The 26,254-nt window shown below is 45.0% G+C and overlaps 1 protein-coding gene and 1 long non-coding RNA gene across 2 annotated transcripts in view; one reads left to right on the forward strand and one right to left on the reverse strand.

Annotated features, from left to right (window-relative positions):
- Positions 1 to 1,626: 1,626 nt before the first annotated feature.
- Positions 1,627 to 26,254, forward strand: part of LOC148113222 (vomeronasal type-2 receptor 116-like) — a 99,905-nt gene continuing 75,277 nt past the window's right edge. The window contains exon 1 of the mRNA XM_087872175.1: positions 1,627 to 2,041. Coding sequence (XP_087728301.1) covers positions 1,724 to 2,041 — 318 coding nt within the window. The 5' untranslated portion in view covers positions 1,627 to 1,723. The remainder of the gene's footprint in view (positions 2,042 to 26,254) is intronic.
- LOC148113223 (uncharacterized) lies at positions 23,675 to 24,510 on the reverse strand. Its single transcript, XR_015728466.1, has 2 exons — positions 24,092 to 24,510; positions 23,675 to 23,834 (listed from the first exon to the last, which is right to left on the reverse strand). It is a non-coding gene; the product is annotated as an uncharacterized LOC148113223 (long non-coding RNA).

The following is a 26,254-nucleotide window of genomic DNA, read 5'->3' on the forward strand; positions in this document are numbered from 1 at the left end:
AAAGGCTAGGGTGTTCTCCAGGCTCTGGAGCAGAGGGATCCCCCGCTGGAGGGGATCATGTGGGGTTACAGATGGCTTTGGGGGCCATTCAGGACTCATTTCGTCTTCTGAAATATTTTACTTTTTAAATAATAAGTATTCTAGAGACACCGGAAATCAGGCAGCCTATAATTTGTATAAAGAAACAAGCAAACAAATAAATTCTTATTACTTCCTCAGTCTAATATATCTAACTGGGATTTAAAAGTCAATCCCTTTTAAAATATATTATTCATTTATTTCTTGATAGCCTGCTTTTATTAGTTTGAAAAATAAAGTATATATTTTTATAAATAACTCAAGGCAGAGGAGACACAAAATAATCCTTCCTCCACCTACTTTCCCACAGCAACCTGTGGGGGCTGAGAGAGAATGACTGGCCCAAAGTTGCCCGTTTCATTAATCCTACCTCAGAGACTCTGTGTAGCTCTTCCATTACAGGCTTCATCCACTGAAATGATACACATACACTCAGGTGTATTCGATTTCACACAAGGAGGCCCTCTGTGCAGGAATGAGGATTGTCATCCAATGGAGAGAAAAATACCTTCTCAGATGACACTTCAGAAGTTCCATCTGAACCGCATGAAGCATTTTTTCACCATCCAATGAGATGAGAGCAGACAATTCATGGATCGAGAGACATAGCATGGATAGTTGTGGGTGCACCTCACAACACCCATATTAGTGCTGCTCCCAGTAGCCATTTCAGATTATTTGTAGGACTACTTTTCTCTATCAGCCAACCAGATTTCCCAGAATAGGAATCCTCTGGGTCCAGTCTACTGAGAAATGCCATCTGGAAGGACCCAGAAAGTGTTCCTAGAAAGATGATCAGATTCATCATTTACCTCTAATAATGAAGGATTATATGAAAGTTTTTCTTCTTACACAAGAAATATTTTGGTCCTAGGATTTTCCCAATTTCATACACTTTAGCTACATAGTTTTTAGAAAATGGTATTTCAATTTTTTCCCCTTGGAATTGTTAAGCAATGCATCTTGGAAAATGTCCCTGTTGTCAGTTGTTGTGCCAAGAATATATTTCTTAAAGATAAAAGAATAGAGAAATTTAAAGAAATTTTGCTTTCTGGTTTTCTCAGATACAGAAAAATGCACCAAATGTCCAAATGATAAATATCCAAATGAGGCCAGAGTCCAATGTATCCCCAAAGTCGTAACCTTCCTGTCTTATGAAGAACATCTGGGCATAATCCTGATTTCTTTTGCACTACTCTTCTTCCTAACAACAGGCTTCGTTTTAGTCATCTTGATTCAATACCAAGAAACTCCCCTTGTCAAAGCCAACAATCGGGACCTCTCCTACATTGTCCTGGTCTCCCTCCTGCTTTGCTTCTTATCTCCTTTTCTCTTCATTGGTCAACCAAGAAAAGCCACCTGCCTTCTCCGACAAACGGTTTTCAGCCTCATCTTCTCAGTTGCAGTTTCTTCTCTCTTGGCCAAAACCATCACGGTGGTGCTGGCCTTCCTGGCCACAAAACCAGGAAACCGAGTGAAGGGATGGTTGGGGAAGAGCATGGCCAACTCCATCATCCTTTCTTCTTCTGCTCTCCAAATTGTCATCTGCTCCATCTGGCTGGGAGTTTCTCCCCCCTTCCCTGACTCTGACCTCCACTCCCAGCCTGGAGAGATCATCCTGCAATGCAACGAAGGGGCCGTTGTCATGTTCTATGTCACCCTCAGCTACATGGGCTTCCTGGCTGCCATCTGCTTCACGGTAGCTTTCCTGGCCAAGAATCTGCCTGGGGCATTCAACGAAGCCAAGCTGATCACCTTCAGCATGCTGGTCTTCTGCAGTGTCTGGGTGACTTTTGTGCCCACCTACCTGAGCACCAAAGGGAAATCCATGGTGGCTGTGCAGGTCTTCTCCATCCTGGCCTCCAGTGCTGGGCTGCTGGGCTGCATCTTCATCCCCAAGTGCTACATTATTCTTCTGAGGCCAGACCTGAACACAAAGGAGCAGCTTATGGCCAGAATAAATGTAAAAACATGAGACATAATATCATGATATGGAAAGAATACTGAAACCTCCTTTTTTTGAAAGAAAATGTTATTTCCATTCAGATAGTATGCAGAAGAATGTCATATATCTATGTTTCAAATGGGAAATGGTTCAATGACTGTTCCTGTCTGTTTCATCGCAATAAAAGCTATTAAAGAGAACTCTGTGAAAATCATTCAGAGGATTTTTTTTTTCAATTGCTAAAGAACATGACAAATTTTAAGAAATCATATTGTCCTATCCTATTAACAGCAGCTAAATGGTATCTGTGTGACAGAATGAACAGGAAAATGTTGCTTGATAATCTCCATGAGAACCATTGGCCATCCCACCAAACCAGATAGGGTAGGTCCTCTTGCTTAGATGTTCTCATCCAATGAGACCTAGTTAGAGCACCTTTCCATAGCTGCCCCCATCCTGTGAAAGAGGCTTTTCCATGAGATCCACCATCCTCTCTCCATCCCCTCATTGGGCAATGAGGACACAGCAAGCAGAGGGTTCTTTCCCCAAAACCCAGAAGATAGTTTTAATTGTACTATACTAGACTATGATTGTTTCTGATACATGTCAAAAACAGGAAACAGCAGGATGATTTTTTAAAATAAATGTGGCCTGTTATTAATTTTTGGAAATAATCCTTACATGTTTCTTACTGCAAATGGAAGTCATCATTTATTGCCCAAATTTTGAATAAGAAATTCAGTAATATGTATAGTGTAATCAAGGCAAACCAAGAGAGATTGGGAAGATGAGTCTTCTGTACTTTGCTACTTCAAAGCTTATGGTATAATTGAATATACTTAACTGTATATTTAACAGTTAACAGCATTATGTCAGGTGTCGATGCTATCTCAAAATAAATGAATTTCCAAACTGCCGATCTTTAAGGAAATTTTCTCTTTATTCGAGAACAGCAATCTGATCCTGACTCTTTCGCGGTCAGTACTGACCTTTGCCCCCCAATCCCTCCCTTTCCGATCCCCAATTCTCTGCTTCTCATTTGCTATCTTCCAAGTCACTTTCCTGATTCCTTCTTCGTCAGATCACAGGAATGTCTCCCCCCTCTCCCATCTCCGAGGAGACAGAATCTTCAAAAGGAATTAGCAGGCTTCTCCTCCCTTTATTATATGTCAGTGCTGGGACGCTGACATCCGGCCTCTCTCCCTTCACTCTCCCAGTGAGGCCTGCAGGAGACAAACAACAAGTTTAGTACCTTTACCCTGTCTGAGGGTGTGTCCCACCCCCTCCTGGCTTGTCTGGGTGATCTGCATGGAATTTAGCTATAAGACGGTCAGCTTGAATGTTCGTGCTCTTCACCCAGGAAGCTTCTGACAAGGGGTAACCCTTTCACTTAATTAAGTATTGGAGGCGCCCTCTGTGCCACCTCAAATCAAGAATTTGCTGTACTTCATAGTGGGTCTGACCTCCAACAATTAAGGGCCCTGGGGGATCACGTGGCACTGGCCTTAAAGTTGACCCTACCACAGGCTTCAGGAGGCTACTGTGAAAAACGGGGTGTATCCTCCCTAGTAACCGGGGCAACTGCAATTGTACTGTAACCAGGTTGATTATTTTTACTATCGGAAATGGTCCTATAAATTTTGGGCTGAGTTTCCTAGTCAGGAGTCTGAGTCTTTTTTTTTTTTTTAATAAAAAGTTTTTATTTTCTGATCAAACAAATATACAATGTAAACAATCATTCAAACTATCATCAAGAAAAAAAAACCAATCCTTGGTAAACTCAATCTTCAACCCCTCCTCACCACCCCCCACCCCCGACTTCCCAGAACAAAAACAGGGCATAGATTTCACCAAACATTCGCTAAAATAAACTAATAACTGCAAGATTTAATAACTCCCAAAACCCCTTAACTCCCCTTTTACAATTTCATCAACCTCCCTTTTTATAGACTCAAAGTAGCGTATAATCCAATAACTCTAAGAGTTTTAAAACCATTAACAAATATTAAACATTCAAACCTTAAAAATTCTCTTAATATATCAATAAAGTATTCAATTCATTTGCAAAAACATTTTCCCCCTCCCACTTTTCTCAAAGTTCAGATATTTTGAAATCTCATAACAAAAGATAAACCTTAGATATTCAATAGTTAAATTTCTACATTTTTTAAGTTTCTAAATTTTCCCCCTTCATTATTCCTCCCTCCAACTTTTAAAATTTTAAAAGATCAACATAATTAACCATTAATACATAAACTAGAAAACCAAAAGGATTAATCTTACATTCAACCATTAATGCATCGTATTTAAAAATCAATATTTAACTTTATACTTTTCCCCCCTCAGTAGTTATAACACCTAAAACATAATCATTTTTAACCATGAGTAGAACAGCTGCAAAACCAAAAGGAAAGGTTAATCTTCCATTCTTGCTTTTTTTTTATATTTTTTCCAGTCTTTCTGCATCCCTCCTACTTCTATTTTGAGGAGGTTTTTCATTTTAATTTGAGGTTGATGTAACTGCAAAGATTGTCCCCTTTTTGAAAAAAATTTCCTCTGATTTAGAGCTCCCAAATCGCCTCTTCTTGCTTATATAAATCAGTTCATTCCTTCGTCTGTAGGACCAAAGATTGTCAAGAGTTTGTGAAAAAAAGTTCAGTTGTTTCTTTTCTATTAAATGTATAAATACCACTGGCAAATCTCCTTCATCTTCTGAAACTTCGAAAGTCTGGTCATTTACTACTTTTTTCCAAACCAAGTCGTAATTTTGAGAGATTCTATCAATTTTTTCAAGAAGAGCAGAGAATAAGCTCGAAAATTCTTGAGAAGATTCTTCCACCTTCTCTGCTGCAATCAGAATATCTCCTGAATTGTCATCATGCTCCGTACTTGTTTTTGTCTCCTCAGTCATTTCTGTTGTTATCCCTTTAAGAATTGCTATTTGATACAAATTTTTTCCCCATTTTTCTCCCCCCCTCCTCCCTAACCCCCCCTCACCACCCATCCCCCCTGTGACTTCTTCACAACAAAAACCTAATTCATAACAGATTATATAATATTTTACCATCCCCTTACTCCCTCCTCTAAATACTGACCCTTACTTGCTAATAATATTATTAATATTGTTAATTCCCCCTTTTACCATACATTTCAAAAAAAAAAACATTCTACTATAACATTGTATGATAACTTCTAATTTAGCATAATATTATTATAACTCCCAATTTAGCAATAACCTGCCCTTTTTCTCCTCCCCCAAACTTATATCTGTATATTATTACAACATTTCAAAACAACCTTCCACTTTAAAGCTATATAATAAATCCTACTTTAACATTTAATCTTTTGTGTATATTAATATAACATTTCAAAGCAGCCTTCCCCATAAATCCTAATTTAACATTTATTCAACTCTATCCATTCCTCCACTCTCCTAGATATATCACTTAAACATCCCTTTTCTTAAACTAATCAATCAGTAAACTAACCTATTTCCACCCACTTTCCTACAAAATTGCCATGCACAACAATTCTTAATATCTTTAATCCACTGCCCACTCTGCTAATATATATATATATATATATATATATATATATATATATATATATATATATATATATATATATATATATATATATTCCGTTATATATATAAAAAAAGACAATGACTTTAAATTTATAATCCATATAATATCTTCTTTGATGTCTTTCCACTGGATTGTTGAGTCCATCATCCATAATAGGGTAACGTAGCTTCCTGATGCAACAGTTTGTTCAAAATCTTCAATCATCATCTCCCCCCATCAGTAGTAAATATCCTCATATATATATAAAAGTAAAAACAACCACCCGAGTGACATTATGATTATATTCCATATAGTTGTAACTGTGGCTTTCATCAGGATTATTAATTCCCATCATCCTAGTGGGTAACAACCAGATTTTCTGCATGCCCCCGCGTAACTCTCTTGCCTTGTAGCTCAGGATAGTTATAATATATTTATCGATACAAGAAAGAAATCCAAAGTAGATAATTCAAATCCAACAATTTAAGGCTCTTTTCACATCCCAAAATTACGGCATTGCAGAGGTCTGTCACTGTCCTCAGGATAATATTAACCAATACTTCACCTCCACTATCTTTTCGCATGTTCATTCATTTTTTTTTTTAAATCACTGGCTTCACTGTTGCTTGATTTAGAAATTTCTATTTTTGTGAGACCTATTTCTTTTTTTCTTTTCTTTTTGTGGGTTTAATTTCCATCCTGGTTTCCTTTCTACAAGTTGTATATCAACTGATCGGTTTTCATTCTGCTTTATAAGTTGGTCTTGTTGATTTTGTTTTTGTATCTCATATTTCTTCTTTGCCAAATGTATATCAGCTAATTGGTTTCCATACTTATCTTTGACCTGATGAATCATCACATTGGAGTCAGATGCCACTTCTCTCATATTTGTAGATAATCCAGCTGGGGTATCTAAAGAATCCAAAGGCAATTTGTCTACCACAACCTCTGTAATTCGATGTTTTCCCTTTGTTTCCAACTCCTTCTGCTTATCCTGTATTATGCCTAAAGATGTTAAGTTCATTTTCAAAAAATTTTGATAAAATTCTTCTGCTATTTCAACAGTATTTAGTTGGTATCTTTCTCCTTGATATCTCAATATTATACCAACTGGGGCATCCCACCTAAATGGAATATCTCTTTTTTTTAACTCAGTCACCAGAAAACCAAATTTCTTCCTTTCCGTTAACATCTTGGGCGGGAGCTCTTTGTAGATCCAAATCTTTGTTCCATACAATTGCAAAGTAGAATTAAAGGAATTTTGCACAATATTATTCCTAATTTCTTTATCTGTAAAATAGATCACCACATCTCTAGGCAATTGCCTTTGCTTTGCAATCCAGGAGTTTATTCTATAAACTCTGTCAATCCTACAAAACACTTCCTCAGGTTGAACCTTTAAAATCTCAGCCAGAATTTCAGAAGATATTTTCCTTAAATCATCTCTGTTATTTTCCTGCAAACCTCTCAGTCTAATCGCATATTCAGTGAAATTATATTGCATCATTAAAACTTCTCTTTCAATCCTCTGTTGCAAATTTTCTACATTACCAGTCTTTTGATCAGCCTCCATTTTAGGTTTTTCTTCTGAGCTATTATCTTGAGTATTTGTCAAATCATTTTCAATTTTTTGGATTCTGTTGTCCAAATTATCCTGAGTTTCTTCCATTTTAGACTCTAATAACTTAGTATTTGCATCCAACTGGATCATAAATTCTGAAAAACCGTTAGCCATTTTTAAAATCTTTCACTCCAAAAAGTCAAACTTAGATTTCACCAATTCTTTAATTTCCTGCTTAAATTTTTCAAGATGCTGATTCACAATTTCATCCCTTCTTACAATCTCCTCTAAAAGGAATTCTATTATGTTAAAATCAGGTTTCTGAGACTGGAGACTTAAAACTTGTTCTTGTAATTTGTTAATGGGGGAATCCCCCCCCCACTGCTTGTTTGTCTGACTTTATAAGTCTCGATGCCATGTTTCCGCCCAGACAAACTTTATTAGAAAAGAGAAGAAAACTTCTTTCCAACCAAGAGCAATATCAGCTCTCCAGGAAAAAAAAACAAACACGAAAGTGAAGTTTTGTCTTCAATTGTAGCCAAAGGTATTTATTCCACTACATTGTGATAATAGAAAATGGAAGGACTTTCCCTTTCAGCCTCTCCTCAAGCCGCGGCAGTCGCCATTTTAAAAATCTTTTTTTTCTTTCCTTTTCCTTTTTTTTTCTTTCTTAAATAGCTTTTGAAAAATAAGTAAAATACTTGCGATTCAGGATCACAGGTCCAGCTCATGTCTTCTTTAATTACTCTGTTAAATTTGCAGGATTGCTCTTGACGCCTAGCTCTGCATATAGCAGAGGTCTCCCAAAGCCCGGAGCAGTGGCTGGGGATATGGGGAGTCTCATCCGCTCCGTCCCAAAAGTAAAATTTGTATTTGAAAACTTTTTCAATAAAAAAAAAAAAGAATTGCTATTTGATTACTTATAGCTGCAGTATGATTATTCATGGCTTCTTTTATAAATTCTGTAAGTTCTGCATCAAAATCCTTATAGCTCTGTAAATCAGACAACTGTTTCATTTCTGACACTTTCAAATAGCTTCCAGCACTTTCAAGATCTCCTTTCTTGGAAGCCATTTTATTTTTAAAAGATTTTCTTTCTTCCCACAACCATAAAATCATAAAGTCAGAGCCATCCTTTTAAGCAGCTTTCAGCAATTTCTTTATAAATCACCAAACGAGATAATCTTTTCCCAAACAGTTCTTCAAAATTTATTCCAGCAACTTAAAACCAGTCTCTGAGCACGAGTCTATTAGCAAAGACTTTCCTTTCTAACTTTCATTTTTAAAATCACAACAAAGAAACGCCATCTTTACTTCCAGCTCAGAAAATCCAATTAGAAACATTGTATCCCCGGAGTTAAAGTATTATACTTGCAAAAAGCTTGTCCTCCTGCTTCCGTTCCGCCTGCTTTCTTGAAATCATTTAATCTTCTGTTTGACAGCAGAAATTGGACGCAACGCCTAGCTCTGTAAAAAAAAAAAAAATCCGAGTCCCCCCGGATCCGGAGTTTCAGTGGGCTGAACGGGGAGCTCTCGCCCTCCTAACCCCTGGAATTAATCCAGGGGTTTTCGGGGAGCTCTACCCTCACCCACCTGCTCTCCTCCCCTTCTTTTCCCGAAGGGGAGATTTTCAAGCCGTTTGACAGCTGATTAGCGCTGTCAGAACGGCTCAACGGGATCACGGGGGCGGCGGTCTAAAAAGACCGTCCATGGTGCTGCGGAGCCAACCCGGAAGCCCCCAGGAGTCTGAGTCTTAAATACTTGGTGGAGAGGTAGAGCTTCTCCCCTACTCGGAACGGCCTTTGGGGGGTTCGGTGCTTATCTGCTTGTTTCTTATAAGACCGTGCTGCCTTGTCTAACGCCCTCTTGACATTCTCCCAGGTTTCTCTCAGCATTGCCATCCAGTCGGTCAAGCTAACTGAAGAAGGAGGTTCCCTTGGGTACTCTGGCATGGAGATGAAATCCATGCCACTCACTATCTTAAATGGGGTTAGTCCTGTGCTACTGTGGACAGCATTGTTATATGCGACCTCCGCAAACGATAAGAGGTCCACCCAGTTCGATTGTTGGTAGTCAACGTAGCACCTCAGGTACTGCTCTATCATGGCATTCAATCTCTCCGCCCCCCCATTGGTGCTGGGGTGAAATGCTGAGCTGAGGCCTTGGGATGATCCTATGGATCGAAGGAATTCCCTTCAGAACTTCACTGTAAACTGGACACCTCGATCGAAGATGATTCTTTTGGGTACTCCGTGCAGGCAGTAGATGTGTTTCACAAACAGTTTGGCCAATTGGCGGGCTGAGGGTAGTCCGTTGAAGGGTATGAAATGTGCCTGTTTGGAGAATAAGTCTATTACAGTCCAGATCACTGTGTTTCCGCCGCTCCTCGGCAGTTTGACTATGAAGTCCATAGCAATCTCCTCCCATGGCCTTGACAGTTCAGCTACTGGCTGCAGCACCCCGGGAGGTCTTCCTGGTCGGGTTTTCATCATGGCACAGATGGTACAACTTTTTACATAGCTGTCCACGTCTTTTCTCATGTGGGGCCACCAAAACTGTCTCCGGGCTAAATGCAGAGTCTTTAGAAAACCGAAATGCCCCGCTGGTTTAACGTCGTGACTCCTCTTGAGGACCAGGGTGCATAGACTCTCTGGGACATAAAGTTTTGTCCCTCTCCACGCTAGGCCATCCCTCTTTGTCAAGAGATGTTGATTGTCTCGGAACCAGGGGTCTGCCAACGTTTTTGCCTTGAGCCTTGTCGTCAGATCACTTGCTGGTTGCCCCTGCTGGTCGTGATGCTGCCATCTGGTGGTTACCTGACTCACTTCTTGGGCAGAGGGGATGATGGCATTCACCACCTGCTCCCGTTCACTGTTGTATTGGGGCATTCGGGAGAGGGCATCGGCCAGAAAGTTCTTCCCCCCTGGGATCTGCTTCAGCTCGAAGTTGAAACGATTGGAGTATTGGGCCCACCGGACTTGCCTGGGCAATAACTTCCATGGGGTCTTGAGGGCCTCCAGGTTTTTATGGTCAGTCCAAACCTCGAACGGTGTTTGGCCTCCTTCTAGCAGATGTCGCCAGGTTAACAGCACCCATCTCATTGCGAACGTTTCTTTTTCCCATGCCGCCTACATAACGCCAATGCACCAGAACTGTGGAATTTCGACCATTTCATGATGGCCCTGCGATGTCGGTTCGAGGACCCACTGGCAGATCGCAAAGCACGCGACCAGATTAAGGTGGTGAGGCAGGGGCGACGGCCAGTAGCAGAGTATACTGAAGAATTCCGGGACCTCGCGTGTCGTGTGCACTGGCCGGAAGATATTTTGGTGAGCTGTTTCAAGGACGGACTGAGTGATGATCTATACAATGCCTGCGTGGCCCGAGGGGCACCGAATGACTTACATGAATGGTATGTCACCGCTGAAGAAGCTGAGATCGATATGGCCAGAAACCAGTATCGAGCGGGGCGAGCATGGAAGAAATCCCCACCCCAATGGAAGCAAGAGCCCCAGAAACCACAAACTGCATTCTCCCCGAGATCTTCAGCCTGTTTCAAGTGTGGAAAAGAAGGGCACCGAGCTGCAGAGTGTCGTTCGCAAGCACCTGCCTGGAACCACCCACCGGGGGAGGGTCCTGAAAAACTGGGTCAGCATGGGAAGGAGACTGCTCTGAGGAGCAGGGAGACCGTAGAAGTCCCATCCCCTCCCCTCTTTGGGGAGGAAACCCTGGCATCTGAACAGGAGGAATCACACTCGTTCGGAAGCAATCCAGATGATGAGCCACTGGTAAGCAAACCAATTAAACTGCTTACTCTCCCCTTAAGACTATTTATCCCAAACCAGGACAGGGAGATAAGTATCCCCACCCTAGTGGATTCGGGGTGCACCCGTTGTTTGATCAGCCCAACCTTAGTAGGGAAGTTAGGGATTAACGTAAGAAAGCTGAAAACCCCCATTGCTTTCTGCCAACTAGATGGGTCAATAGCAGGAGGGGAGCCAGCTTCTCTGGCCACCGTGCCTCTACATATAGGCATCGGAAGCCACGAGGAAAGGCTTACCTTTATAGTGGCATCTGGCATGGAATGGCCGTTGGTTCTGGGCCTTGCTTGGCTAAAATGATGGAACCCACAAATCAATTGGAAACAAGGCATCATAAAATTTCAGAAGAAGGTGACTTTTGCTGAGTATCCACATAAAGGACTTGAGGGGGCAGAGAATCGAGAAACAGCCATGCCTGGTCATGCCACACCAACTGAGGGCATACCCATAGAATACAAGGATTTAGCTGAGGTTTTTAGCAAAAAAGCCTCAGATGAGCTCCCCCCCCCCCACCGTGCCACTGACTGTGCAATAGAAATCTTACCTGGCGCGAAACTCCCTAAACCCAAGATGTACAGCATGTCACCGAGGGAGTTGGAAGAGCTGAGAACATTCATTGAGAAAACCTAGCAAGGGGTTTCATCGAGCCAGCCCGACCAAAAATTGCAGCCCCAGTGTTGTTTAGAGAGAAAAAAGATGGTTCAAAACGCTTATGTGTTGACTATCGAAACATTAATACTATCAGTGTGCAGAACGTGTATCCTCTCCCCCTTATGAAAGATATGTTAGCACACCTCACTAAAGGGAAAAATTTTTCAAAGCTGGACTTAAGGGAGGCTTACTACCGTGTCAGAATTAAGGAGGGGGGTGAGTGGAAAATGGCATTTAACACCCCCCTCGGCTGCTACCAATTCAAGGTGCTCCCCTTTGGGTTGCAAGGAGCTCCTGCAGTGTTTATGCAGTTAATAAATGAAGTGCTGCATCAGCATTTATATAAGGGGGTCCTGGTATATTTGGACAACATTTTAATCCATACCGAGACCAAAGCAGAACATGTAAAACTAGTCAGGGTGGTTTTAAACAAACTCCGTGCTGCCAAACTTTATGCCAAACTTTCCAAATGTGAATTCCATCAAGAGAAGATTGACTATTTGGGATACCGCATTTCACACCAGGGGATTGAGATGGATCCTCTAAAAAGTGCAGGCTGTACTTGATTGGGACCCTCCATGCACACGTAAACAGTTACAGAGCTTCCTGGGGTTTGCCAACTTTTACCGCCAGTTTATCCCTGCGTACACTCAGATTGCCCTCCCCATCACCAAGCTCTTAAAACAAAGTGGGAGGACAACCCTAAACCAAAGCAACCATTGAACTGGACTATGGAATGCCAGGCAGCATTTGAAAAACTTAAACGGCTGTTCTCAGCAGAACCAATTCTACAACACCCAGACACGGAGAAACCATTTGTCATACAAGCAGATACCAGCGATGTGGCAATAGGAGCGGTCCTGCTTCAGAAGAATGAGCAACACCAACTACAACCCTGCGCTTACACATCCAAAAAGTTGAATGAGACTGAGCAAAGGTGGGCTATTTGGGAGAAAGAGGCGTATGCAGTTCGTTGGGCATTGTTAACCTGGCGGCACTTCCTAGAAGGCAGTAAGACCCCTTTTGAAGTCTGGACTGATCATAAAAATCTAGAAGCCCTAAAGACCCCAAGGAAACTCTCCCCAAAACAAGTACGATGGGCTCAGTACTTTAAACGGTTTGATTTTACTCTAAAATACCTCCCGGGGGGAAAAAACTTTCTGGCGGATGCGCTATCCAGAAAACCGCAATCTAGCACGTGTTGAGATATTTTGCAAGAGCCCCTTCTTATTTTTTTTTTAGTGTCCAAAACTCCATTCCAATCGCCCAATAAAATGCATGATTTGTAATCCCATTGTAGTAACTTGGAATGTAAAAGCTTATAAAAATTTTCCTGTTGTTGGTTCGGTGCATATACTCCAATTAAATGTATTTTTTCTCCTTTTATTAAAAGTTCAATTGCTATAAATCTTCCTTGATCATCTGCTTCAATTAATTTGGCAATTAAGTCTTTTTTTAGGTATATAACTATACCATTCTTCTTCTCGGGAGCAGATGCAACAAAATGTATACCTAACAATGACACCACCCAAAATTTTAAGCAAGCATTGGCCACTGATGAATGGTTTTTGAACAACAAATCCAGCTGTCTGATGAAAGAAGGCTTGGCTTGGGTGTGGGGGAAGTTGTATGTTCCTGCCAGCCAAAGGCTATGCTTAATGGTAAGGTGCCACGACTCCAAATTAGCTGGACATTTTGGGTTTGTGAAAAGTTTACACCTGATTAAAAGACAATTTTGGTGGCCATCACTAAAAAAGGACATAGAAAGCTATGTAGCTAGCTGCCCCATTTGTGCAGCAGCTAAAAGACGTCAGGGGAAATCCCCAGGTCTATTGCAGAAGGTAGCTGAACCTGCAGCGCCTTGGAGAGAGATTGCTATGGATTTCATTGTAGAATTGCCAAACAGTGAGGGAAATACTGTTATTTGGGTTGTGACAGACCTATTTTCAAAACAGGCACATTTTATACCCTGCCAAAAGATCCCAACTGCTAAAAGTTTAGCCAAATTATTCCTAATACACATTTATCGACTTCATGGGGCTCCACAAAGGATCATCTCTGACAGAGGGGCTCAATTCACCTCCAACTTTTGGAGGGCGTTTTGGGGCTTACTTGGTACTGGCCAGGGGTTGAGCACATCCTTTCATCCTTGTACTAATGGTAATTCTGAAATTTTGAACTTGGTGCTAGAACAATATTTAAGATGTTTCATTAATTTTCAACAGGATAACTGGACCGAACTTTTGCCTTTTGCTGAAGTTGCATTTAATAATGCTGTTCATTCAAGCACTGGTTTTACCCCTTTTAGAGTAGCAACAGGCCAGGATTTCAGCCCCATGCCTGAACTACCCACGGAAGAACCCACCATCCCCTCACTTAAGGAGTGGATGGACAATTTGCAAAACACGTGACCAGTGGTTAGATTAGCCTTACAGGAAGCTAGAGAAGCTTTTAAGATTCAAGCTGACAAGAAAAGGATGGAACCCAAACCTTTTCATATTGGAGACAGAGTATACTTATCTACAAAATTCCTGAAATCATTACAACCATTGAAAAAACTAGGGCCAAAGTTCGTTGGACCTTTCTCCATCACTAGAATCATCAATCCAGTAGTAGTTGAACTACTCCTTCCAAAGACACACAGGCAGATCCACCCAGTATTCCATATCAGTTTACTCAAACGAGAAGTAATCTCATCCCTCAGACCACCTGCATCTACACCACCTGTTCCCATCATGATTTTTATTTATTTATTTATTTTCAGATTTCTATACCGTCCTTCTCCTTCCGGACTCAGGACGGTGAACAGCCAAATATAAAACATTCATACACAAAAGTTAAAATAGATTTAAAATAATTAAACAAAATTTGGCCCATAATTTAAAACATTTCAATTAAAATCAATATCAAATTCTAAAACCAACCATAAAATCAGGACAGCTCGGCTAACTGAAAAAAGTAGGTTTTAAGGGCCCGGCAAAAAGTCCGGAGGTCTGAGATCGCTCGTATCTCTGGGGGTAGATTGTTCCAGAGGGTAGGTGCCACCACAGAGAAGGCTCTCCCCCTGGGGGTCGCCAGCCGACATTGTCTGGCCGATGGCACCCTGAGGAGGCCCTCTCTGTGGGAGCGAACTGGCCGGTGGGAGGCAATTGGTGGCAGAAGGCTGTCCTGTAAGTACCCTGGCCCTAAGCCATGGAGCGCTTTAAAGGTGATCACCAACACCTTGAAGCACACCCAGAAGTCCACCGGAAGCCAATGCAGCTCGTGCAGGAGAGGAGTCACATGTGAGCGCCCGGTCGCTCCCATAATCCCCCGCGCGGCCACATTCTGCACCAGTTGGAGCCTCCCGGTGCACCCCAAGGGGAGCCCATGTGGAGAGCGTTACAATAGTCCAGATGAGAAGTGATGAGTGCTTGAGTGACCGTGCATAGGGTGTCCCGATTCAGAAAGGGGCGCAACTGGCGTATCAGGCGAACCTGATAGAAAGCCCCCCTGGCCACGGCCGTCATATGCTCTTCTAAAAACAGCCGTGCATCCAGGAGGACGCCCAAGTTGTGGGCCCTTTCCGTGGGGTCCAATGATTTGCCCCCAATAACCAGCGATGGCACCAGCTGGCTATACCGGGATGCCGGCAGCCATAGCCACTCGGTCTTGGAAGGGTTGAGTCGAAGCCTGTTTCTCCCCATCCAGACCCACACGGCCTCCAGGCACTGGGACATCACTTCCAAGGCATCGTTGGGATGGTCTGGGGTGGAGATGTACAGCTGAGTATCATCAGCGTACTGATGGAACTCCACCCCAAAACCACGGATGATCTCACCCAGCGGCTTCACATACATGTTGAACAGGAGGGGCGAGAGGACCGACCCTTGTGGCACCCCACAAACAAGGCGCCTCGGGGTCGACCGCTGTCCCCCTGTCAACACAGATTGCGACCAGTCGGAGAGAGAGGAGGAGAACCACCGCAAGACAGTGCCCCCCACTCCCAGTCCCTCCAGCCCGCACAACATGATACCATGGTCAATGGTATCAAAAGCCGCTGAGAGATCTAACAGGACCAGGATAGAGAAATAACCCCTACCCCAAGCCCTCCAGAGATCATCCACCAACACGACCAATGCCGTTTCCATGCTGTACCCAGGTCTGAAGTCTGACTGGAGCGGATCTAAATAGACAGCTTCATCCAGGTACTGGGGAAACTGTCGCGCCACCACACTCTCAACAACCTTCGCAATAAAACGAAGGTTGGAAACTGGATGGTAGTTAGCCAAAACAGCCGGATCCAGAGAGGGCTTCTTGAGGAGGGGCCTCACAACCGCCTCTTTCAAGGCGGCCGGCAGGACACCCTCACTCAAAGAAGCGTTAATAATCCCCTGGAGCCAGCCTCATGTAACCTCCCGGGAAGCCAGCACCAACCAGGAGGGACACGGGTCCAATAAACATGTGGTCATGTTCAGCTGTCCCAAGATCCTGTCCACGTCCTCGGGAGCCACAAGGTCGAACTCCTCCCAGATAACACTCTCAAGGCCTGCCTCAGTCATCTTGTCTGAACTAACCCAGTCAGCGGCCAAGTCTTCCCGAATCTGAGTTATTTTATCATACAGATACTGTACAAAGTCCTCAGCTCGGCCCTGCAAGGGGTCGTCCCGCGCTCCCAGATGGAGAAGGGAGCGGGTCACCCTAAACAGGGCGGCTGGGCAGTTATCTGATGATGCGATAAGAGCAGCAAAATAGCTAGATTTCGCCGCTTTTATCGCCACTAGGTAGGTCTTAATGTGAGACCTTACCAGTGTCAAGTCAGATTCGGATTGGCTGGCCCTCCAACCGCTCTCTAGGCATCTTTTCCGGCGCTTCATCTCCCTCAGCTCCTCGGAGAACCAAGGAGCTAAGTGAGTACGGTGCCGGGTCAGAGGCCGCAAAGGCACGACACGGTCCAAAGCCCCGGCGGCCGCACTGTCCCAGGCAGCCACCAGGTCTTCAGCCAAGCTGTGAGCTACTTTTGTGCCTGGTTCTTACCCCATGAACCTTAATCTCCTGGAGACCTTGTCTCCTTTTCGCCTCAGTTGCCTGGGGATGTGCACATCTGCCGTGACTCCAAATATGTGCAGGTGTGCAATCTTTGGTTTTCGGTCATACATCACCTCATAAGGTGTTTTCCCTATTACGCTAGACCAGAGTCTGTTCAGCGTATAATTTGAGTAGTTGAGAGCTTCCGCCCAGAATGGCTGTCCTAACCCTGCATCCTCTAGGGCGCATCTCATCATTGTTTGTAGGACTCCATTCCTCTTCTCTGCGACTCCATTTTGGAACGCGGAAAAGGGAGAAGTCTTGTAGTGTATTATCCCGTGCATCTTTGACCAGTTCGAGAATTCCCTCGATAAGAACTCAGACCCCCTATCTGTCATTATTTGCCTTATCTTTGTGTTGTGTTGCGTTTCCACTCTCTTATAAAACTCTTTAAATTTTTGGAATACCTCGTCTTTATGATTAATGGTATACACAAAGCCATAGCGGCTGTAGTTGTCTACTATTGTCAGAAAATATCTCCTTTTGTATTTTATAGAGGGCTTCATGGGACCCACAATGTCCATATGTACCAGGTGGAAGATAGAATTGGTGGTACTGGTGGCTTTTCTAGGTCTGGGTTTGGTTTTTAACTTAGATGATTTACATATAGAACACTCTAAGTAGTTTTTGCAGTTTTTTATTTTCAAATCACTGGTACATTCTGTCATTTTTTGGATGACTGGGAAGCTGGCATGGCCCAATTTTCTATGTAGCAAATGGGCGCAGTCATCGTGAATGGGTTTGCCTATTAACAATTTCCCTCTGTGTGTCGTGTTGCCTTCGGTGGGGTCGTCTTCCCTGCCCCCCTCTGCCTCAACATGTGTGTTGACTTTATTCTCAGTGTTTTCTAGTTGGGCAATAACTTGGGTCTGGTTATTCTTTTTAGGGTGGAGGTATGTTAGCCCTCCATTAATGACTATTTTGCCGATGCTTTCCCTGTCTCTGGTCAGGTAGGCTTCTCCCTCTTTGAAGGTGGTCTCTATGCCCATGTCCTTGCTCAGTTTAAGCGGTGCTAAAATGTTGTGGTGTATTTCGGGTATGAGTAATACCCCCTCTACTTTGCCTATTCCGCTTATGAACGTGTTTCCTCTCCCTGTCACTAGGACCCTGTTTTGATTGGCCACCTTAATGTGGTAGTTTTCCTCTGTGAATGAGGTCAGTATCTTTATGTCATGAGTTGTGTGGTTGGTGGCTCCCGAGTCGATGAGCCATGTTTCTCCTTCTCTGGTTTGTGAGTGTGTGTGTGTGTGTTCTCCCCGATCCCATACATGGACCCTGGTCGGCTCTCCCTAGAGCTGTCCCTACTTCCCCTTCTGTTCCTTGGGTCGGGAGAGTCTCTGCGCCTGTATCTGTTGTCTGATGGGGATCTATCGGGGAGCCCTGGCTTCCTGCCTTCCCTTTCCCTTTGGTAGGTGTGGTCCCTTCCCCTTGAGTTTCTTGGGCAATCCCGTTTGTAGTGGTTCTTTGAGCCACAAGTGAAGCATTCTGGGTAGTCTAGGTTCCTGGTTTGGAACTCAACTTTCTTAGTTGGCCTGCTGTCCCTGCGGCTGATGGAGCGGTACCTCCTTAAGGGACCTTATCTTCTGCTATTATCCTATTTGTCAGTGACTCCAGTGTGAGGTGGCCTAAGCCTATGCTATCCAGCTGCATTATAAAATTGTCCCAGCTGGAGTCCAGGGAGTTGATGACAATGCTCTTCATGCTCTCTTTGGATATAACCTCCCCCCTTTGTATCAGTTCAGTTCTTGTGGCATTCAGGTTCAGTATATGTTCACCCATGGGAGTCCCTGCTTTATGCCTGGCAGAGTGGAATTCCCTGGATATCCTTGCTGTGGTGGCAGCGCTTTTACTATAGAACAGATTAAATATTCTCTGCTGTATCTCAGACACAGTCAGATAATGGCTTAGACTGGGGTATACACCTGGTGGGATACTTGCTATAATTAAATAGTAAGCCCTGTGATGCAAGCAATCTGTTTCTAAAGTCCAAGGTTTTGTGGGGGGGGTCATCAACTAAAAACAGTAGATCCTCTTTTAAAAATAAAACCTGGAGTTGGTGATTCCACTGCATGAGGTTTGATCCATCTAATTTAAGAGTGGGAAAGTTAGCTGGTAAATTCCCTGAGTTGTGTGATGAATTACTCACAGTCTGTTGCTGCCCATGGTGTCTCAGGTGAGGGAACTCACAATATGGCTTGGGTATGCAGTTTGCAGCTCTGTACAGACTTGGATTTATGTTCTCTCCTTCTCTTCTTGCAGGAGCCAACTAAGCATGTGCGAGGCCCATTTCGCTACTGTAGCCGATGGGAGAGTAGCTGGCTGTTGCTGCTCTTAGGCCTCGGCCTAGGCCTCCAGTTGGGGGTCCCATCTCACTCCTGGGGTGTCCGGCTTCATCTCTGGAGGCAGGCATCCATCGCTAGGCATCCGGATACATGCAGGAGGCTGGAGAGAGGCGAGGAGGCGGGGCGGTCATAGGTCGAGGACTTCTGGGGTTCTGCGGCGTGGCGGCTGCGGTGGGCCCCGATCCTTGATTGCTGGTCCCTGGGCACGTGAGTAGGCCGGGCAGAGGCCGCATGGGGGTTGAGTAGCTGGTGTGGCCTCTTCCCCTCGGGCCTCTTATGCTTGGTGCTGCGGGTGCTGGGTTCGAGTCCTGCCATCTGCATGATTCAAGCATAGTTGGTGCCCTGCGGTTGTCTTCGTGGGGGTTGGTCATCGTGTGGAGTATCTGGGGTGTGTGTGCTATCATCGATGGCCCCCCCGTAGCCCCCTTGGTTCGCGGCAGTGTCTCTGAGGTGCGCGGCTGGCATGAAGGGGTTGCGTGCAGGGCCTATCGTGGCTGCTGGGGCCCCGGGTGTCTTTCTGGCTTCGAGCTCAGGAGGCGAGCTCCAGATGCCTTGGTGTGTCCCTTCTGGGGTGCCTTTGGCTGTTCCCCCATTTGTTCTGGGGTTTCTTTCATTTGGCGCCATTGGATTTGAATCCTGGCTCCCTATTGGTCGGTGGCCATCCCAAGATGGCCGCCGGGAGCATGGCGCGAAACTGGAACCGTTTGGGTCTTGGGTCTCTGCCAAGGGGTATCTCTGTCTTACCGGTCTGGCAGCCTCATGGTCTTGCTTCTGGGGGCTCATCGCTGCTCCCTGGTCATCTAGAAGGTCCCGGAGCTTCGCGATGAGTTCATCCTTGCTTATGGAGGCGTCTATCATTTTCTGTATGATGTCCTTTAGTTCATCTCTCTCGGGTGATCTGTCTCTGGCGTGCCTGGCTGCACTTTCTTTTGGCCTCATGCTTCTGTTTGTTTGGTCCAGTTCCTCCATCTCCAAGGCAGTTGGGATTCTGGCGGTGGCACCTTCAGGTTCCCCCAGCTCTGCCATCAGCCTGGTGGTGGACCTTGTGTTCATCCTTCCTTCCATTTCCGATTTTGGTTCTGTTTATTGGGCATAACCGTCCTCTGCTACCATATTGAGAAGTAAGTTTTCCAAGGATCTTGCCCAATAATCACAGACACGATAGGCTTTGAGTTCAATGTATTTATTTACTCCATTTCTTTCTATTCAGGTACTCATTTGGAACTGGTCCTGGACTTCTGTGCACAGCCTTATATATGGAGGAGGTGGAGTCAAGGTAAGGAGGGGTCATGGGAGGGGCTAGGTGAGGGAGGAGGGGTCAGTGGGTCAGTCTATGCAATGGTGTATACACAGTTAGGCATTTACTCGTAACAATTTGCATGAAGTCTGCATGAGCTGAGGGGAAATGGAAGGGAAAGGGGGATTGAAAGAGGAGGGGGAGGGGAAGGGAAAGGGGGATTAAAAGAGGGGAGGGGAAGGGAAGGGAAGGGAAGGGGAAGAAACCCCATCAGTTTTCTTTGTCTTTGGATGATTTTGTAACTACAAATAACCGAGGAAGAATCAGCCGGACCTGCTCAAAACTTCTGAGATCAAAGCAATCCGAAGGCTGCCCTCTTCAGAAGGGACCCCGTGCAGCTTTCTTGGCTTCTGGGCATTTCTTGATTTCCATCGCTCCCTCCCTCCACCCTGACTCCGTCCCGTTTTTTCGGTCCATGGACTTTTCCTCCAGGGGTGAAATGTAAAATTTGTTACTACCGGTTTTGTGGGCATGGTTTGGTCTGAGCCCTTCTCCTCCCCTCCTTTCCTTTCCTTTCCCATTCTGTCCTTCTTCTCTCTTCCTTTCCTTTCCTTTCCTTTCCTTTCCTTTCCTTTCCTTTCCTTTCCTTTCCTTTTTTCTTTTCTTTTCTTTTTTCTTCCCCTTTCTTTCCCTTTCCCTTTCCCCTTTCTTTACTACCTTTATTTTCTATTTTATGCCATGATAATCTTAATAAAAAATAATAAAAAGGAGCCTTTTGTTTTAAGAGCGCTTCTTGTTCCACAGCTGGAATATGCAAATTTTCCTTGGAGGAAAACTGGCAAAATGTCTTCCTGACCCACAGAAAGAGGAGGGGGGTTCCTTCACATTTGGGGTTGAGGGGCGGAGAATCGGAAGGAGCAACTTCTCCAGACGTTCTGAGCAAGAGAGACGCAGGTTTCAAGGAAGGAAATCGTTTTGTTTTTGTTTTTGGTTTGATTTATATGCCGCCCTTCTCCTGAGACTCAGGCCAACTTACAGTACGTTAAGCAATAGCCTTCATCCTTTTGTATATTTTATACAAAGTCAGCTTATTGCCCCCACAAACCGGGTCCTCATTTCACCTCCCTTTGAAAGGATGGAAGGCGGAGTCAACCTTGAGCCTGGTGAGATTTGAACTTGCAGTAATTGCAGACAGCTGATGTTAATAACAGTGCTTTAGTCTGCTTAGTCTGCTGAGCCACCATTTTTCCCCATAAAGGGAAGCTGCACCTTTCCCGAGAGACCCAAGTGGAGGATTTCTCATGGAAGGGGGGGGGATTTGATGTCTGCCTGTCAAGTGATGAAAATTAAATAGTTTTCGTAAAGCTTTGGAATTAAGCTGGGAACAGTCACAGTTCTGTTTGTCTTTTAAGCAGAAACTTTCCTGATGATTGACAGTTTTATCAATTGTGTTGTCATCCCTCCCACCCTCCCAAAGGAGGCCCTGCCTTGAACGCTGAGGAAGTGACTTTTTGGGATACGAGGACGGCCACAGTGGTGAGAAGGGAGACCTTTTCCCCTCTCCTGCCTCTGTCCCTCCCCTCCCCTCCCCTTCCCTTCCCTTCCCTTCCCTTCCCTTCCCTTCCCTTCCCTTCCCTTCCCTTCCCTTCCCTTCCCTTCCCTTCCCTTCCCTCCCCTCCCCTCCCCTCCTCTCCTCTCCCCTTCCCTTCCCTTCCCTCCCTTCCCTCCCCTTCCCCTCCCCTCCCCTTCCCTTCCCTTCACTTCACTCCCCTCCCCTCCCCTCCCCTCCCCTCTCCTTCCCTTCCCTTCCCTTCCCTTCACTCCCCTTCCCTCCCTTCTCTCCCCTTCCCCTCCCCTTCCCTTCTGGGAACCGTTTTCAAGGGATTGGTGCCTTTTGTGGGATATATGAGAAAAGGGTCTTTCCATCTAGAGATGCCTTGGGGGATCTAAACACAGGCAGTCCTCAACTTACAACAGTTCATTTAGAGACTGTTCGAACTTTCAGCAGTACCGAAAAAGCGACTTATGGCCGTTTTTCACACTTATGACCCTTGCAGCATCCCCAGGGTCACCTGATTAACATTCAGAGGCTTTGCGGCTGACTCACATTTATGACGGTCACAGTGTCTGGGGATCACGTGGTCCAGTAAAGTCAATGAGGAAACCAGATTCCCTTCACATCCCGTGTGACTCACTTAACAACCGCAGTGATTCACTTGACAACAGTGCCAAAAAGGTCGTACAGTGAGTCAAAATTCACTTAACAACTGTCTCGCTTAGCAACAGAGAATTTGGGCTCCATTGTGGTCGCAAGTCAAGGCTCACCTGCACGGTGGACACAAAAGTCTACAGACCCCATCAAAATACTGAGAGGTTCCTGAGGTTTCTGAGACGCAAATAAAATAAAATAAAATCAGATGAAAATAAACCTGAAAGAAAGAAGATCTGAAAGAAGAAATATTTAGAGAGCAATCTTGATATTTAAAATTAATTTATTGCAGCCTCAAATACACAAACAGAAGAAAAGGTATATTACATAGATATATATATTACATGTATAATACATATTTACAAATACAGAACTGCTGCGGCCATCCAGAGAGAAAGCACCAAAGTTCCTTGGAGACCCTGGAAAGTGACCTTGTTCCTCTTTGGGGTCCATGCTTGGTTTGGCCTCTGCGTTGAAGGGGTTGCAAGTGTCACCAGAAGCACCAGCTGAAGATGAGGAGGCGGCTTCAATCACTGTGGAACCTCCATACCGGAATCCATCACTTCCCACATCACCATCATTGATGAAAGATGATGCCAGACGTTCAGCCCTGGTCAACAATGGGATGGTTGGCATCTCAGCCGTGGCCGCTCCTTGTCCTGGGGCAAAAGAAGCACAGATTGAATATTTTAGTAATAATGAAACAGTAAGCAAGAAACAAAACAATTCAAAAACCTGAGCCACCAAATTAAGATTAAAGGCTCCTAGTTTTCTTTCCTGTTGGCTTCCATAGTCCAAAAACTCCCACCCAAAACCCCAAAGCAAGAAATGCAAAACAAAAGGCATTAAATAACAACAACAATAATAACAGAATATCTTTCAAATAGAAAAATAAAGAAAAACTGAAAACCAAATTAGTTCAAACTAATTGAGACGAGGTGGAGCAGTGGTTAGAGTGCAGGACTGCAGCTACTTCAGCTGACTGCTAGTTCAGCAGATCAGCGGATCAAATCAAGGTTGACTCAGCCTTCCATCCTTCCGAGTTGGGTAAAATGAGGACCCAGATTGTTTGGGGCAATATGCTATTTAGTATACTGTCTATGCTGTAAGCCGCCCAGAGTCCTTGGAGAGTGGGCAGCATAGAAATATGAATAATAATAATAATAATAAAATTAAAAAATAAACACTTACCAACCATCACATTGTTGAGCAAGGTAGAACGTCTGACATCCTCCTCCGTTCATCAATGATGGTGAGGTTGGGGTTGATGGGTTCCGGTATGTACGGCTCCACCGTGATGATGGCGGCCTCCACATCTTCACTTTGTTGCTCTGGTGACACTTGCAGACACCTTTTCCTGGGGATTGGAGAAGAAAAAAAGAATAAAATATCACTGACTGGTACATTCTTTTCTTAACAAGGATAATAAACCTATTCTTAATGGGGGCTCCATTAGTGGAGATTTTCAAGAAAAGTTTGGGGGTTGGACTAGAAGACCTCCAAGGCCCCTTCCAGCCCAGAGGGACTCTATCCTTTCTCCTGTTAGTCCCACCAACATTTTGGGAGGCTCCCCAGGTTGTGGTGACGCCACTCCCCTGATCAGGAGCAACTTACCTGCACTGGTGGAAGAAAACGCAGAGGCCAACCAATGCATAGACCCCAAGGACAAACAAGGTCACTTTCCAGGGGTCTCCAGGGACGTTCTGGGGTCTGTCAAGGGATGGCCGCAGCAGCTCATTTGGGTCCATTTCTGGAAGAGAAAAGGGATGGAGGAAGAAGAGTCAATTTCTGGTTTTAAGGGTTGGTGGTTCCCCTCCAAGACTAACCATCCCAAGGTCAAACTCCCAAGCAAGGAAAAAACAAACACCTGAGACCAGAAACCAAGTCCTGCTCACCTCTTGGTCTCAGTCTCAGTCTCAGTCTCAGTCTCAGTCTCAGTCTCAGTCTCAGTCTCAGTCTCAGTCTCAGTCTCAGTCTCTATCTTTCTCTTTCTCTTGCTTTCTTGCTCTCTCTCTCTTTCTATCACTCTCTCTGGCTCTGTCTCTCTTTCGAGTGAGTCTTTGATCCACTGAACCTTCTTTAGCCTGCATGGCCCCACCCATCAACGGAAAAGAATCCCAACAGAATCCAGGTATCCAAGTAACCTAGAGGTCAAACAACACTTCTCCCTCTACTCAATCCTTGGCCCCTCCCTCCCTTGGAATCCCCCCCCCCTTTCAGCTCAGGAGGGAAGGTTAACAGTTTAGTGGCCCTCAGCAGTGGGGAATCCAGGGGGGTCCTGCCTAAGAAGGGGGTTGGACTAGAAGACCTCAAGGTCCCTTCCAACTGTTATTTTCTGTGGGGCTTTCCGAGAAGCGACCATCCAAACCTTGGTTCCACCCCACCTGTGCCCATGGACACGGCCATCAAATAACATCCTTCACCCATGGTGGAAACTTCCTTTTTCCCAAGCAGGCCTGACAGGCTCACCTGCTCTTTGCAAAGGGATCCTCAAGCACAAGAGCTGAGGTGCAGCCTAAAAGAAAGGCTCATCCCTTCTCCTTGTTCAGCGACGGAACGGACTCCAAAAGCACCATCCCCCTTTGGGGCCTCTTCAGCACACATCCCAAAGGTGCTTTTCAAAAGAGAGCTGGAATTTCTTGGGTTTTTTCCCTTGAAGACGTTTCGCTTCTCATCCAAGAAGCTTCTTTGGTTCTGACTGAATGGTGGGGAATGGAAGGATTTCTCCTCCTTGCAGCCGTTCGGTGGTTAGCATTGTGAAGGTCAGCCGTGGGCTCTCTGAGAGGCCTTGAGGCCACCTGGGGGTTTATCTGCACCCTCAGGGTCCCCTGAATCAGAGGGCAAATGTGGGGGGGAACCTCCTTGGAACTGGGGAAAGGACCCTGTTGCTGTCTTCGGAGAGAGCAAAGTCCACCCTCTGGACAGAGGAGACCCCTGGTTGGAAAGAGGGTCAAAGAGGCCATCTAAGTTAAAACGGAACAGCCCCCTCTCAACAGAGGGGGAGGGGAGGACCCCACCTCTCTCCTGTCTATCAGACCGTCCTGAGGACATGGGGTTTGGGGCGGCCCAGTCTTTGTGCAAGGAGACAGCCGGGTCTCTGCAGGTTTCCAGAATTGAGAGGATTTCTCCCAGACTGACCTGCTTTCTGCCTCCATCCTCCAATGCAGCACGCAGGAAGAGTCCTTGGTGGGGGGAGACATGAAAGCAATAGCCTTCATCCTTTTTGTATATTTATACAAAGTCAGCTTATTGCCCCCACAACTGGGTCCTCAATTTACCTACCTTAGAAAGGATGGAAGGCTGAGTCAACCTTGAGCCTGGCGAGATTCGATCCTGCAGTAATTGCAGGCAGCTGTTCTTAATAACAGGGTGCTTTAGACCACTGTACTACCAAGGCTCCACTGCTTAAAAGCAGAGTGCCAGTCTCTGTCAAAGCTTATTTCCATGAAGATTTCCTTCTGGGGCTACCGGAGCATTTTTAGGAAACACAGGCTGGGTGAGGGCATCTCAGGACTTTCTCCAGAAGTGAGGCTTCCTGCTGAAAAAGGCAAAGGGCCAAAGGTGGAGGAGAAGTCATTGTGGGCAAGGAAAGATGGACTGGGATCTCTGTGGTTGTTGAATTTAATTTTAAATGTCTAGTAGGTGACCAGTGACCTGCTGGATCCCCTTTTCAGATCTGCTTCCTTCCCAGGATCTCCCTCAGCTCCTTCAATGAGGTTGGGGGGGGGCTCCTGCTGTGTTGCTTCTCCTCAAACGCTGGGCAGACCCTCAGAGGGA

The sequence above is a fragment of the Pantherophis guttatus genome, chromosome 6 (assembly GCF_059756535.1).
Source record: "Pantherophis guttatus breed Tessera chromosome 6, ASM5975653v1, whole genome shotgun sequence".
NCBI lineage: Eukaryota > Metazoa > Chordata > Lepidosauria > Squamata > Colubridae > Pantherophis > Pantherophis guttatus.